General features: G+C 54.1%; 1 protein-coding gene across 1 annotated transcript in view; it reads left to right on the top strand.

Moving 5' to 3' along the window:
• TET3 (tet methylcytosine dioxygenase 3) overlaps positions 1–14,081 on the top strand; it is a 157,398-nt gene that overhangs the window by 75,479 nt on the left and 67,838 nt on the right. The window contains exons 6-8 of the mRNA XM_038746430.1: positions 44–854; positions 9,953–10,043; positions 10,147–10,240. Of these exons, the coding sequence (XP_038602358.1) occupies positions 44–854; positions 9,953–10,043; positions 10,147–10,240 (996 nt within the window). The remainder of the gene's footprint in view (positions 1–43; positions 855–9,952; positions 10,044–10,146; positions 10,241–14,081) is intronic.

Raw genomic sequence — 14,081 nt, 5'->3', positions numbered from 1 at the left:
CCGCCGCCGCCCGGCCCCCCCGCCGTCGGACCCCGCGTCCCAGCTGGAGCGGCTGCTCGGCCCGCCCGGCGACCCGACCCGGGCGGCCCCCGACTCCCATCGCCAGGCCCAGTCCGCCCTGCAGCGGCACCTGCACCACCGCCGCGGCCTCTTCGCCGAGCCGGAGGGCCCCGACCCCCCCCCCCCCTGGGTCCCGGCCAAGGACAAGAAGAAGAAGCCGGCGTCGGCGGCGACGTCGTCGTCGGCGTCATCGTCCCCCGGGACGGGGCCGGCGCCCCGCAAGCCCGTCCACATCAAGAAGTCCAAGGCCCGCGAGGCCCAGCTCCTCTTCCCGCCCCTGCGGCAGATCAGCCTGGCGGGGCCGCGCCCCGCGCCGGCCCCGTCCCCCGCTCTTTTTGCACCCAGCCCCCCCGGGGCCACCGTGACGCCCCCCCCAACTCAGGAAACGGGCCCCCGCGGCCCGCCCGACGCCGCGCCCGCCCACGACGCCAAGCTGGAAGAGCTCATCCGCCAGTTCGAGGCGGAGTTCGGGGACGGCTTCGGGCTGCCGCCCCCGGCCCCCTCCCCCGAGGAGCGGCCCGCCCCCCGCCCGCCGCCCCCCGAGAGCCCCTGGGCCGCCCGCTCCCCGAAGCAGATGAAGCTGGAGACGTCGGGCGCCGTGATGGTGCTGTCCACCACCTGCCTGGCCTCGGAGGCCGCCGCCGCCGCCCCCGCCCCCGCCGAGGCCCCGCTCGCCCCGTCCCTGAGCGGCTTCCTGGAGTCGCCCCTCAAATACCTGGACCCGCCCACCAAGAGCCTCCTGGACACCCCCGCCAAGCGAGCCCAGGCCGAGTTCCCCACCTGCGACTGTGTCGGTCAGTGCCCTCCCCGCCCCACCCCGGGGTCCGGGAGGGGCCGTCCCGCCCCGAACCTCAGTTTACCGCTCCCGGGTCCCGCGCCGAACGCTCCGGCCCCTGCCTCGGTCCGGAGGGGGTCGGGGGAGGGGGCGTGCGCCGGCGTCTTCGGTTCGTCCCGGAGAAGAGGGCCCGGGGGGTCCCTTCTGCCCGTTCGTCCAGTCGTGTTTATCGAGCGCTCACGGCGTGCAGAGCACTGGGCCGAGCGCTCGGGAGAGCGCAGTTAACGGACGCGTTCCCTGCCACGGCGAGCTTCCGGTCGACGGGGGGACGCAGACGTGGATAGAAATAAATCGGTGACGGAGACGGACGTGGCACGGGGAGGGATAAAGGGAGTGAGGGCGACGCCGAAGGGGATGGGAGATGAGGAAACGGGGGGCTTAAGGAAAGCTCTTGGGAGAGAGGGGCCTGCAGTCAGGCTTGGAAGCGGGAGGGGGATACGGGGAAGTGGGATTTGAGGAGGGAGAGCATCCCGGGCCAGAGGGAAGACGGGGGCGAGATAGGCAAGACGGAGGCGCGACGAGAAGGTGAGCGGCGAGGCGAGGCGGGAGGGGGGCGAGGGGATCGGTGGCTTTAAATACGCGTTTCAGTTGGACGCGGAGAGGTTCTCGAGGAGGGGGGAAACACGGACTGAACGTTTCCCTAGAAAAATGACCCGGGCAGCAGAGTCAAGTGGGGACGGGAGCGAGAAGCCTACGGCGATAGGAAAGGCAGGGGAAGGACTGGGGGTTGGGTGGGAAGGGACGACGTTCTGTTTCGGACGTGTCAAGTTTGAGGTGACGGGAGGAGATCCAAGCAGAGATGGGTTGAAGGCAATCAATCGATCGTATTTAGTGAGCGCTTACTGTGTGCAGAGCACTGGACTAAGCACTTGCATTGTACTAAGGCAGGAGGAGACAGGAGACCAGAGAGAGGGAGAGCGATCAGGGCCGGAGAGGGAGATTGGGGAATCATCCGCGTCGAGGTGGGAGTTGAAGCCGTGGGAGGGAAAGAGTTCTCCGAGGGAGCGGGGGAAGATGGAGAAGAGAAGGGGACCCGGAACTGACCCCCACAGTTAGGGCCTGGGAGGCGGTCATTCAGTCGTATTTATTGAGCGCTTACTGTGTGCGGAGCACTGGACTAAGCGCTTGGAGTTGGCAACGTAGAGAGACGGTCCCTACCCAACAGCGGGCTCACAGAGGAGGAGCTCGCGGGAGAGACCGAGAGTGAACGGCCGGAGACGGAGGAGGAGAACCGGGAGAGGACGGTGGCCGTGAAGCCGAGGTTGAATGGCGTTTCCGGGAGAAGAGGGAGGCCCGCGGTGTCGAAGGCGGCCGAGAGGTCGAGGAGGATTAGGATGGAGCGGAAGCCGTTGGGTTTGGCAAGGAGGAGGTCACTGGAGACCCCGGAGGGGGCCGTTTCTGCGGAAGCCGGATTGGATGGGCGCAAGGAGAGGCCGTGGAGACAGCGGGTGTGGACAGATCACTCGAGGAGTTTGGAGGGGAAAGGTCGGAGGGAGATGGGGTGATAACATGAGGGACCCATGGCGGGGACGAGGCAGGGTTTTTTTTAGGCTAGGAGAGACACGGGGGGCGTTGAAAGTGGTGGGAAAGAAGCCATTGGAGGGCACACGGTCGAAGGTGGCCGTCAGGGAGAGGGCGAGTGCTTTGCTGTGGTGTGAAGGAATGGGGTCGGAAGCGCGGGGGGCGGCGCCTTGTCTGGGCCGCTTTCCTCTGGATTCCCGGATCCCTCCGAGGTGGCCAACGGGGGCAAGCGCCAGCCCGGCCGCTCGCCGCCACCCGCCGGGCTCCCTCGCTGCCACCGCAGCAGCAGCAGCAGCTCTGAGAACCGGAGACCGAAACTGGCCAAACCGACCGGACCGGTCTCGAGAGGGGAGAGAAGGCCTCGCCCTCCTCTGCGGCCCACGGGCATCGCCGCCGCCCCACCGGGACCCGTGGGGAGCCAGACTGGGTCCCGTAGCCAGCCGGACACCAGGCTGGGCCCCCGGGGGAGCTCGATGGGCACCGTAGGCGGGCGGGGGCGGGCGGGCCCCGGGCGATGCCCGTGGGACGTACAGAAGGGCGAGGCCTCCTCTCGGCTCGGCAGACCAGTTTGGCCAGTTTCGGTCTCCGGTTCCCAGCCCTGCCGGCCGCGAGGGCCACCGGGTGCCACCCCCCCATTTCGGGCACCGGGGCCGGGGGGATGGAACGGGACCGGCTCCGTGTGCTGCCAACTCGTACTTCCCGAGCGCTCAGTCCAGCGCTTCCGCACACAGTAAGCGCTCAATAAATACGACTGAACGAATGAGTGGAAGAAGGGGAAGGACGAGGCGGCAACGGGGCTCACCCGGGCTTCTCCTTTTCCGCCCCCGTTGCTCTTGGGTCTCTGCCCAGTCGCGGACTGGTTCTGGACTGGGTGTGGGCAGCTTGGGGAGGAGGCGGGCCGGGAACACCCGGCTATAAAGCGTGCTTTGAGGGCGCCCCTGCCCCATTCATTCATTCATTCATTCATTCATTCAGTGATATTTATTGAGCGCTTACTGATCATGAGCCCACTGTTGGGTAGGGACTGTCTCTATATGTTGCCAATTTGTACTTCCCAAGCGCTTAGTACAGTGCTCTGCACGTAGTAAGCGCTCAATAAATACAATTGATGATGATGATGATGATGATGATGGCATTTATTAAGCGCTTACTATGTGCAAAGCACTGTTCTAAGCGCTGGGGAGTTTACAGGGTGATCAGGTTGTCCCACGGGGGGCTCCCAGTCTTCATCCCCATTTTCCAGATGAGGTAACCGAGGCCCAGAGAAGTCAAGTGACTTGCCCAAAGTCACCCAGCTGACAGTTGGCGGAGCCTGGATTTGAACCCATAACCTCTGACTCCAAAGCCCGGGCTCTTTCCACTGAGCCACGCTGCTTCTCTAGCAGCCACGCTGCTCTGCTTCTTTACTGTGTGCAGAGCACTGTACTAAGCGCTTGGAAAGTACAATACGATAATGAAGACATTCCCTGCCCGCAGCGGGTTTGCAGCCTTGGGGGTGGCGGGGTGGGGGGAGACAGACATCGGAACAAGGAAACAGGCATCAATAAAAATAGAATTATAGATAGACACATAAGTGCTGTGGGGAGGGGAAAGAGCAAAACGAGGGAATCAAGGTGAAGCAGAAGGGTTCCCGTGGCGGGGGTGTGGCGCAGGGCCCCGGGAGCCCAGCCATCCGTGGGGGTGGGGAGAATAATGATAGCATTTATTAAGCGCTTACTATGTGCAAAGCACTGGGGAGGTTACAAGGCGATCCTTCATTCAATCGTATTTATTGAGCGCTTACTGTGTGCGGAGCACTGGACTAAGAGCTTGGGAAGTCCAAGTTGGCAACATCTAGAGACGGCCCCTACCCGACAGTGGGCTCACAGTCTAGAAGGGGGAGACAGTGAGCAAAAAAAAACATATTAACAAAATAAAGTAAGTAGAATAAATATGTACAAATAAAATAGAGTAATAAATACATACAAACATATATACAGGTGCTGTGGGGAGGGGATGGAGGTAAGGTGGGGGTATGGAGAGGGGAAGGAGGGGGCTCAGTGTGGGAAGGCCTCCTGGAGGAGGTAAGCTCTCAGTAGGGCCTTGAAGGGAGGAAGAGAGCGAGCTTGGCGGAGGGGCAGAGGGATTGGGGGCATTCCGGGCCCGGGGGATGACGTGGGCCGGGGGTCGACGGCGGGACGGGCGAGAGCGAGGCACGGAGTGGAGGGTGCAGGGTGGGCTGTAGAAGGAGAGAAGGGAGGTGAGGTAGGAGGGGGCGAGGTGATGGACACCCTTGAAGCCAAGGCTGAGGAGTTTCTGCCTGATGCGCAGATTGATTGGTAGCCACTGGAGATTTTTGAGGAGGGGAGTAACACGCCCAGAGCGTTTCTGGACAAAGATAATCCGGGCAGCAGCACGAAGTATGGATTGAAGTGGGGAGAGACACGAGGATGGGAGATCAGAGGGAAGGCTGATGCAGTAGTCCAGACGGGATAGGGTGAGAGCTTGAATGAGCAGGGGAGCGGTGTGGATGGAGAGGAAAGGGCGGAGCTTGGCAATGTTGCGGAGCTGAGACCGACAGGTTTTGGTGACGGCTTGGATGTGAGGGGTGAACGAGAGAGCCGAGTCGAGGATGACACCAAGGTTGCGGGCTTGTTAGACGGGAAGGATGGTAGTGCCGTCAACAGAGAGGAGAAAGGGAGAGGACAAGGTTTGGGAGGGAAGACAAGGAGTTCAGTCTTGGACATGTTGAGTTTTAGGTGGCGGGCAGAGCCAGGGGGCCGGCGCGGGGCTCCGGGGAGCGGCTCCAGCAGCGCCAAGCTGGGTAGCCTCTCGGCCGTGAGCAGCATGGGTGGGGGCCTCTTTTGGGCCACTGAATCACGAGTGCGAGGGACGGCAGGGCCCTGTCTCTCCTGGCGGGGCCCCAGAGGACCCGGACGGTGGTCGCGGCAGCAGTGGCCATCGTGTGGTTCGGCTCAGGTGCCCCCGTCCCGTGGGACCGTCCCCCCGGCCCGCGTGGGCTGGGCTGACCACGCTGGCAAAGCTGGCAACAAGCCCGCTGGGGGAGAGCCACCCCTTCTCCCTCCGTGGAGACGCTGAGGGAGGGCTTGCCCCCCGCACCGACCCGGGCTGGGGGCCGCACCCCACCTCCGGAAAGCGAGGAGCAGATGATGATGATGGCATTTATTAAGCGCTTACTATGTGCTAAACACCGTTCTAAGCGCTGGGGAGGTTACAAGGTGATCAGGTCGTCCCATGGGGGGCTCACAGTCTCCATCCCCATTTTCCAGATGAGGGAACTGAGGCCCAGAGAAGCCAAGTGACTTGCCCAAAGTCACACAGCTGGCAATTGGCAATTGCCAATGCCCGGCCAATGCAGATGCCCGGCCTGTCTTTATCCGTGGTTCTCATTCATTCATTCAGTCATATTTATTGAGCGCTTACTGCGTGCAGAGCACCGGACTAAGCGCTTGGGAAGTAGAAGTCGGCAACATCTAGAGACGGTCCCTACCGAACGATGGGCTTGCAGTCTAGAATGGGGAGACAGACAACAAAACAAAACATGTGGACAGGTGTCAAGTCGTCCGAACAAATAGAGATAAAGCTAGATTCATTCATTCATTCATTCATTCAATCATATTTATTGAGCGCTTACTGCATGCAGAGCACCGTACTAAGCGCTTGGGAAGTACAAGTCGGCAACATGTAGAGACGGTCCCTACCCAACAACGGGCTCACAGTCTAGAAGGGGGAGACAGACAACAAAACAAAACATGTGGACAGGCGTCAAGTCATCAGAACAAATAGAAATGAAGCTAGATTCATTCATTCAATCATATTTATTGAGCGCTTACTGTGTGCAGAGCACTGTACTAAGCGCTTGGGAAGTACAAGTTGGCAGCATATAGAGACGGTCCCTACCCAACAGTGGGCTCACAGTCTAGAAGGGGGAGTCAGACGACAAAACAAAACGTGGACATTCATTCATTCACTCAATCGTATTTATTGAGCGCTTACTGTGTGCAGAGCACTGGACTAAGCGCTTGGGAAGTCCAAGTTGGCAACATCTAGAGACGGTCCCGACCCAACAGTGGGCTCACAGTCCAGAAGGTAACAGGCGTCAAGTCGTCAGAACAAATGGAAATAAAGCGAAATGCACAGCATTAACAAAATCAATAGAATAGGAAATATGTACAGGTAAAATAAATAGAGTGATCAATCTGTACAAATATATATACAGTGCTCTGCACACAGTAAGCGCTCAATAAATACGATTGATTGATATATGCGAGTGCTGTGGGGAGGGGAAGGATGTAGGGTCGGGGGAATGGGGAGGAGGAGAGAGGAATTGCTAATTGTTTTGTTGTCTGCCTCCCCCTTCTAGCCTGTGAGCCCGCTGTTGGGTAGGGACCGTCTCTAGATGTTGCCAACTTGGACTTCCCAAGCGCTTAGTACAGTGCTCTGCACGCAGTAAGCGCTCAATAAATACGGTTGAGTGAATGAATGAATGTCCACATGTTTGGTTTTGTTGTCTGTCTCCCCCTTCTAGTCGTTGGGTAGGGACTGTCTCTAGATGTGGCCGACTTGCACTTCCCAAGCGCTTAGTACAGTGCTCTGCACGCGGTAAGCGCTCAATAAGCACGATTGAATGAATGAATGAATATAGAGACGGTCCCAACAGCGGACTCACAGTCTAGAAGGGGGGAGACGGACAACAAAACAAAACCTGTGGACAGGTGTCAAGTCGAGAATAAATAGAAATAAGGCTAGAGGCCTATCATTAACAAAACAAATAGAATAGTAAATATGTACAAGTAAAATCAATAGAGTGAGAAATCTGTACAAATATAGCCGCGTGGCTCGGCGGAAAGGGCCCGGGCTTTGGAGTCAGAGGTCATGGGTTCCTTCCCTTCCCCACAGCACCTGTATATATGTATATATGTTTGTGCATATTTATTGCTCTATTTATTTATTTATTTATTTTACTTGTACATATCTATTCTATTTATTTTATTTTGTTAGTATGTTTGGTTTTGTTCTCTGTCTGCCCCTTTTAGACCATGAGCCCGCTGCTGGGTAGGGACTGTCTCTATATGTTGCCAGTTTGTACTTCCCAAGCGCCTAGTACAGTGCTCTGCACATAGTAAGCGCTCAATAAATACGATTGCTGATGATGATGATGGGTTCAAATCCCGGCTCCGCCACTTGTCAGCTGGGTGTCTCGGGGCAAGTCCCGTCACTTCTCTGGGCCTCAGTTCCCTCATCTGGAAAATGGGGATTATGATTGTGAGCCCCCCTGTGGGACCACCTGATCACCTTGTAACCTCCCCAGCGCTTAGAATCAATCGATCGTATTTATTGAGCGCTTACTGTGGGCAGAGCACTGGACTAAGCGCTTGGGAAGTCCCAGTTGGCAACGAATCCCAAGTTCATTCATTTCATTCATTCAATCATTCAGTCGTATTTATCGAGCGCTTACTGTGTGCAGGGCACTGTACTAAGCGCTTGGGAAGTCCAAGTTGGCAACATAGAGAGACGGTCCCGACCCAACAGCGGGCTCACAGTCTAGAAGGGGGAGACAGACATTCATTCATTCAGTCATATTTATTGAGTTTAGAACAGTGCTCTGCACATAGTAAGCACTTAATAAATGCAATTATTATTATTATTATATATGCGGGTGCTGTGGGGAGGGGAAAGATGTAGGGTGGGGGGAATCAATCAATCAGTCGTATTTATTGAGCGCTTACTGTGTGCAGAGCACTGTACTAAGTGCTTGGGAAGTCCAAGTTGGCAACATCTAGAGACGGTCCCTATCCAACAGTGGGCTCACAGTCTAAAAGGGGGGAGACAGAGAACAAAACCAAACATACTAACAAAATAAAATAAATAAAATAGATATGTACTAGTAAAATAAATAAATAAATAAATAAATAGAGTAATAAATCTGTACAAGCATATATACATAGATACAGGTGCTGTGGGGTAGGGAAGGAGGTCTTTTAGACTGTGAGCCCACTGTTGGGTAGGGACTGTCTCTCTATGTTGCCAACTTGTACTTCCCAAACGCTTAGTACAGTGCTCTGCACACAGTAAGCGCTCAATAAATACGACTGATTGATTGAGGTAAGATGAGGGGGATGGAGAGGGGGGCGAGGGGAAGAGGAGGGAAGGGGCTCATCTTTTAGCCTGTGAGCCCACTGTTGGGTAGGGACCGTTTGTTGCCAACTTGTACTTCCCAAGCGCTTAGTCCAGTGCTCTGCACACAGTAAGCGCTCAATAAATATGAGTGATTGATCGATTGAGGTAAGATGAGGGGGATGGAGAGGGGGACGAGGGGGAGAGGAAGGAAGGGGCTCATCTTTTAGACTGTGAGCCCCCTGTTGGGTAGGGACCGTCTCTCTATGTTGCCAGCTTGGACTTCCCAAGCGCTCAGTCCAGTGCTCTGCACACAGTAAGCGCTCAATAAATACGACTGATTGATTGATTGAGGTAAGATAAGGGGGATGGAGAGGGGGACGAAGGGGAGAGGAAGGAAGGGGCTCATCTTTTAGACTCTCTATGTTGCCAACTTGTACTTCCCAAGCGCTTAGTCCAGTGCTCAGCACACAGTAAGCGCTCAATAAATGTGATTGATTGATTGAGGTAAGATGAGGGGGATGGAGAGGGGGACGAGGGGGAGAGGAAGAAAGGGGCTCATCTTTTAGACTGTGAGCCCCCTGTTGGGTAGGGACCGCCTCTCTGTGTTGCCAACTTGTACTTCCCAAGCGCTCAGTCCGGTGCTGTGCACACAGTAAGCGCTCAATAAATACGATTGATTGATTGAGGTAAGATGAGGGGGATGCAGAGGGGGACGAGGGGGAGAGGAAGGAAGGGGCTCATCTTTTAGACTGTGAGCCCACTGTTGGATAGGCACCATCTCTATATGATGCCAACTTGTACTTCCCAAGCGCTTAGTCCAGTGCTCTACACACAGTAAGTGCTCGATAAATACGATTGATTGATTGATTGAGGTAAGATGAGAGGGATGGAGAGGGGGACGAGGGGGAGAGGAAGGAAGGGGCTCATCTTTTAGACTGTGAGCCCACTGTTGGGTAGGGACTCTCTCTATATGTTGCCAACTTGTACTTCCCAAGTGCTTAGTCCAGTGCTTTGCACACAGTAAGCGCTCAATGAATATGACTGATTGATTGATTGAGGTAAGATGAGGGGGATGGAGAGGGGGACGATGGGAAGAGGAAGGAAGGGGCTCATCTTTTAGACTGTGAGCCCACTGTTGGGTAGGCACCGTCTGTATATGTTGCCAACTTGGACTTCCCAAGCGCTCAGTCCAGTGCTCTGCACACAGTAAGCGCTCAATAAATACGATTGATTGATTGATTGATTGATTGATTGATTGATTGATTGAAAAAGGGGGATCAGTCTGGGAAGGCCCCCCCCCAGCCCCGGGCAGATGGGGCGGGTCCCCAACGGGCCCCTGGGGACCGTGGCCGCTCAGGTGCCGGGGGGGACGGGTCCGGGACCCCGGCCCCGCTCACCTCCTCCCTCTTCCCGCAGAGCAAATCGTGGAGAAGGACGAGGGTCCGTACTACACCCACCTGGGCGCCGGGCCCACCGTGGCGTCCATCCGGGAGCTCATGGAGGAGCGGTGAGTGCCCGTCGGGAGACGGGATGGGGCGGGCGGGCCTCCTGCCCCGTTTGGGCCGGCCTGACGGCCCCGCGGCCCGTTGTCCCCCCGCCCCGGCCCGCAGGTACGGAGAGAAGGGAGAGGCCGTCCGCATCGAGAAGGTCATCTACACCGGGAAGGAGGGGAAGAGCTCCCGAGGCTGCCCCATCGCCAAGTGGGTAAGGGTCTGCGTCGTCGGCATTCCCGGGGACGGGGATGCGGAGAGACCCAAATCTTCACACACATCTGCTCCTTCCCCCGCCTGGACTTTATTTAATCATCATCATCATCAATCGTATTTATTGAGCGCTTACTACGTGCAGAGCACCGGACTAAGCGCTTGGGAAGTACAAGTTGGCAACATAGAGAGACAGTCCCTACCCAACAGTGGGCTCACAGTCTAAAAATTTAATGCGAAGCAGCGTGCCTCAGCGGATATAATAATAATAATTATAATCAATCAATCAATCGTATTTATTGAGCGCTTACTGTGTGCAGAGCACTGTACTAAGTGTATTATCATTAATAATAATGATAATGATGGCATTTATTAAGCACTTACTAGGTGCAAAGCACCGTTCTAAGCGCTGGGGGGATACAAGGTGATGAGGTTGTCCTGCATGGGGCTCACAGTCTTCACCCCCATTTGACAGATGAGGGAACTGAGGCACAGAGAAGTGAAGTGACTTGCCCAAAGCTGACAAGTGGTGGAGCCGGGATTCGAACCCATGGCCTCCGGCTTCAAAGCCCAGGCTCTTTCCTTTGAGCCACGCTGCTTCTCCAAGCCCGGAAGGAGCCCGGGCTTTGGAGTCCGAGGTCGTGGGTTCGGATCGCGGCCCCGCCAACCGTCAGCTGGGTGACTCGGGGCAAGTCGCTTCACTTCCCTGGGCCTCAGTTCCCTCGTCTGGAAAATGGGGGTGAAAACTGGGAGCCCCCCCGTGTATCCCCCCAGCTCTTAGAACAGCGCTTTGCGCATAGTAAGTGCTTAACAAATGCCGTTATTATTATTATTATTATTATTATTATTTTCCTGTCTGGTTCTCATCTCCCTTAGTCCCTGCCCACAGGGAGCTGACAGCCCAATTCATTCATTCATTCAATCGTACTTAAGCGCTCAATAAATTGAATGAATAATTGAATATTTATAATTTATTTATTATTATTTATTTATTATTTATAAATAAATTTATAATTTATTTTATTTATTTTTATAATTTATTTATTCAATTATTTATAATTGAATAAATTGAATGAATGAATGAATTGGGCTGTCAGCTCCCTGTGGGCAGGGACTGTGTCTGCTGACAACATTGGATTCCCCTAAGCGCTCAGTCCAGCGCTGTACTCACAGTTGACCGACAGCTCCTTGAGGGCAGGGATCGTGACCGCTAATTAATTTGGACTCTCCCAAGTTCATTCGTTTCATTCATTCATTCATTCAGTCGTATTTATCGAGCGCTTACTGTGTGCCGAGCACTGGACTAAGCACTTGCGAAGTTGAAGTCGGCAACATAGAGAGACGGTCCCTACCCAACAGTGGGCTCATTCATTCATTCATTCAGTCAGTCAGTCAGTCATATTCATCGAGCACTTACTGTGTGCCGAGCACTGTACTAAGCGCTTGGGAAGTCCAAGTTGGCAACATCTAGAGACGGTCCCTACCCAACAGCGGGCTCATTCATTCATTCATTCATTCATTCATTCATTCAATCGTATTTATCGAGCGCTTACTGTGTGCCGAGCACTGTACTAAGCGCTTGGGAAGTCCAAGTTGGCAGCATATCCCAAGTTCATTCATTTCATTCATTCAATCATTCAATCGTATTTATCGAGCGCTTACTGTGTGCAGGGCACTGTACTAAGCGCTTGCGAAGTCCAAGCTGGCTACATAGAGAGACGGTCCCTACCCAACAGCAGGCGCACAGTCTAGGAGGCTTTGAAGGGAAACATCCCCAGTGCTTAGAACAGTACTTTGCACACAGTAGGCGCTTAATAAATGCCATTATTATTATTATTATTATTATTATTATTATTATTATTATTATTATTATTTTCCTGTCTGGTTCTCGTCTCCCCTATTGGACTGTCAGCTCCCTGTGGGCAGGGGCTGTGTCTGCTGACACCATTGGATTCCCCTAAGCGCTCAGTCCAGCAATCTACACACGGTTGAGCGACAGCTCCTTGAGGGCAGGGATCGTGACCGCTAATTAATTTGGACTCTCCCAAGTTCATCCGTTTCATTCATTCAGTTCATTCAGTCGTATTTATCGAGCGCTTACTGTGTGCCGAGCACTGTACTAAGCGCTTGGGAAGTCCAAGTTGGCAACATAGAGAGACGGTCCCTACCCAACAGTGGGCTCACAGACTAGAAGGGGGAGACAGACATTCATTCATTCAGTCGTATTTGTCATCATCACCATCATCATCAATCATATTTATTGAGCGCTTACTGTGTGCCGAGCACTGTACTAAGCGCTTGGGAAGTCCAAGTTGGCAGCATAGAGAGACGGTCCCTACCCAACAGCGGGCTCACAGTCTAGAAGGGGGAGGCAGACATTCATTCATTCATTTATTCAATTGTATTTATCGAGCGCTTACTGTGTGCCAAGCACTGTACTAAGCGCTTGGGAAATCCAAGTTGGCAACGTATCCCAAGTTCATTCATTTCATTCATTCAATCATTCAATCGTATTTATCGAGCGCTTACTGTGCGCCGAGCACTGTACTAAGCGCTGGGGAAGTCCAAGTTGGCAACATATCCCAAGTTCATTCATTTCATTCATTCAATCATTCAATCGTATTTATTGAGCGCTTACTGTGTGCAGGGCACTGTACTAAGCGCTGGCGAAGTCCAAGTTGGCAACATAGAGAGATGGTCCCTACCCAACAGCGGGCGCACAGTCTAGAAGGCTTTGAAGGGAAACGTCCCCAGTGCTTAGAACAGTGCTTTGCACACAGTAGGCACTTAATAAATGCCATTATTATTATTATTATTATTATTATTTTTATTTTCCTGTCTGGTTCTCATCTCCCCTATTGGACTGTCAGCTCCCTGTGGGCAGGGGCTGTGTCTGCTGACACCGTTGGATTCCCCTAAGCGCTCAGTCCAGCAGTCTACACATGGTTGAGCGACAGCTCCTTGAGGGCAGGGATCGTGACCGCTAATTAATTTGGACTCTCCCAAGTTCATCCGTTTCATTCATTCAGTTCATTTAGTCGTATTTATCGAGCGCTTACTGTGTGCCGAGCACTGTACTAAGCGCTTGGGAAGTCCAAGTTGGCAACATAGAGACGGTCCCTACCCAACAGCGGGCTCACAGTCTAGAAGGGGGAGGCAGACATTCATTCATTCATTTATTCAATTGTGTTTATCGAGCGCTTACTGTGTGCCAAGCACTGTACTAAGCGCTTGGGAAGTCCAAGTTGGCAACATATAGAGACGGTCCCTACCCAACAGCGGGCTCACAGTCTAGAGGGGGGAGGCAGACATTCATTCATTCATTTATTCAATTGTATTTATCGAGCGCTTACTGTGTGCCGAGCACTGTACTAAGCGCTTGGGAAGTCCAAGTTGGCAACATATAGAGATGGTCCCTACCCAGCAGCGGGCTCACAGGCTAGAAGGGGGAGACATTCATTCATTCATTCATTCATTCAGCCATATTTATCGAGCGCTTACTGTGTGCCGAGCACTGTACTAAGCGCTTGGGAAGTCCACGTTGGCAACATAGAGAGCCGGTCCCTACCCAACAGCAGGCTCACAGGGTAGAAGGGGGAGACAGACATTCATTCATTCATTCAGTCGTATTTATCGAGGGCTTACTGTGTGCCGAGCACTGTACTAAGCGCTTGGGAAGTACAAGTTGTTAACGTATCCCAAGTTCATTCATTTCATTCATTCAGTCATTCAATCGTATTTATCGAGCGCTTACTGTGTGCCGAGCACTGTACTAAGCGCTTGGGAAGTCCAAGTTGGCAACGTATCCCAAGTTCATTCATTTCATTCATTCAATCATTCAA

Source organism: Tachyglossus aculeatus, chromosome 5 (assembly GCF_015852505.1).
Source record: "Tachyglossus aculeatus isolate mTacAcu1 chromosome 5, mTacAcu1.pri, whole genome shotgun sequence".
NCBI lineage: Eukaryota > Metazoa > Chordata > Mammalia > Monotremata > Tachyglossidae > Tachyglossus > Tachyglossus aculeatus.
This window is presented reverse-complemented; position numbering and strand designations above follow the sequence as displayed.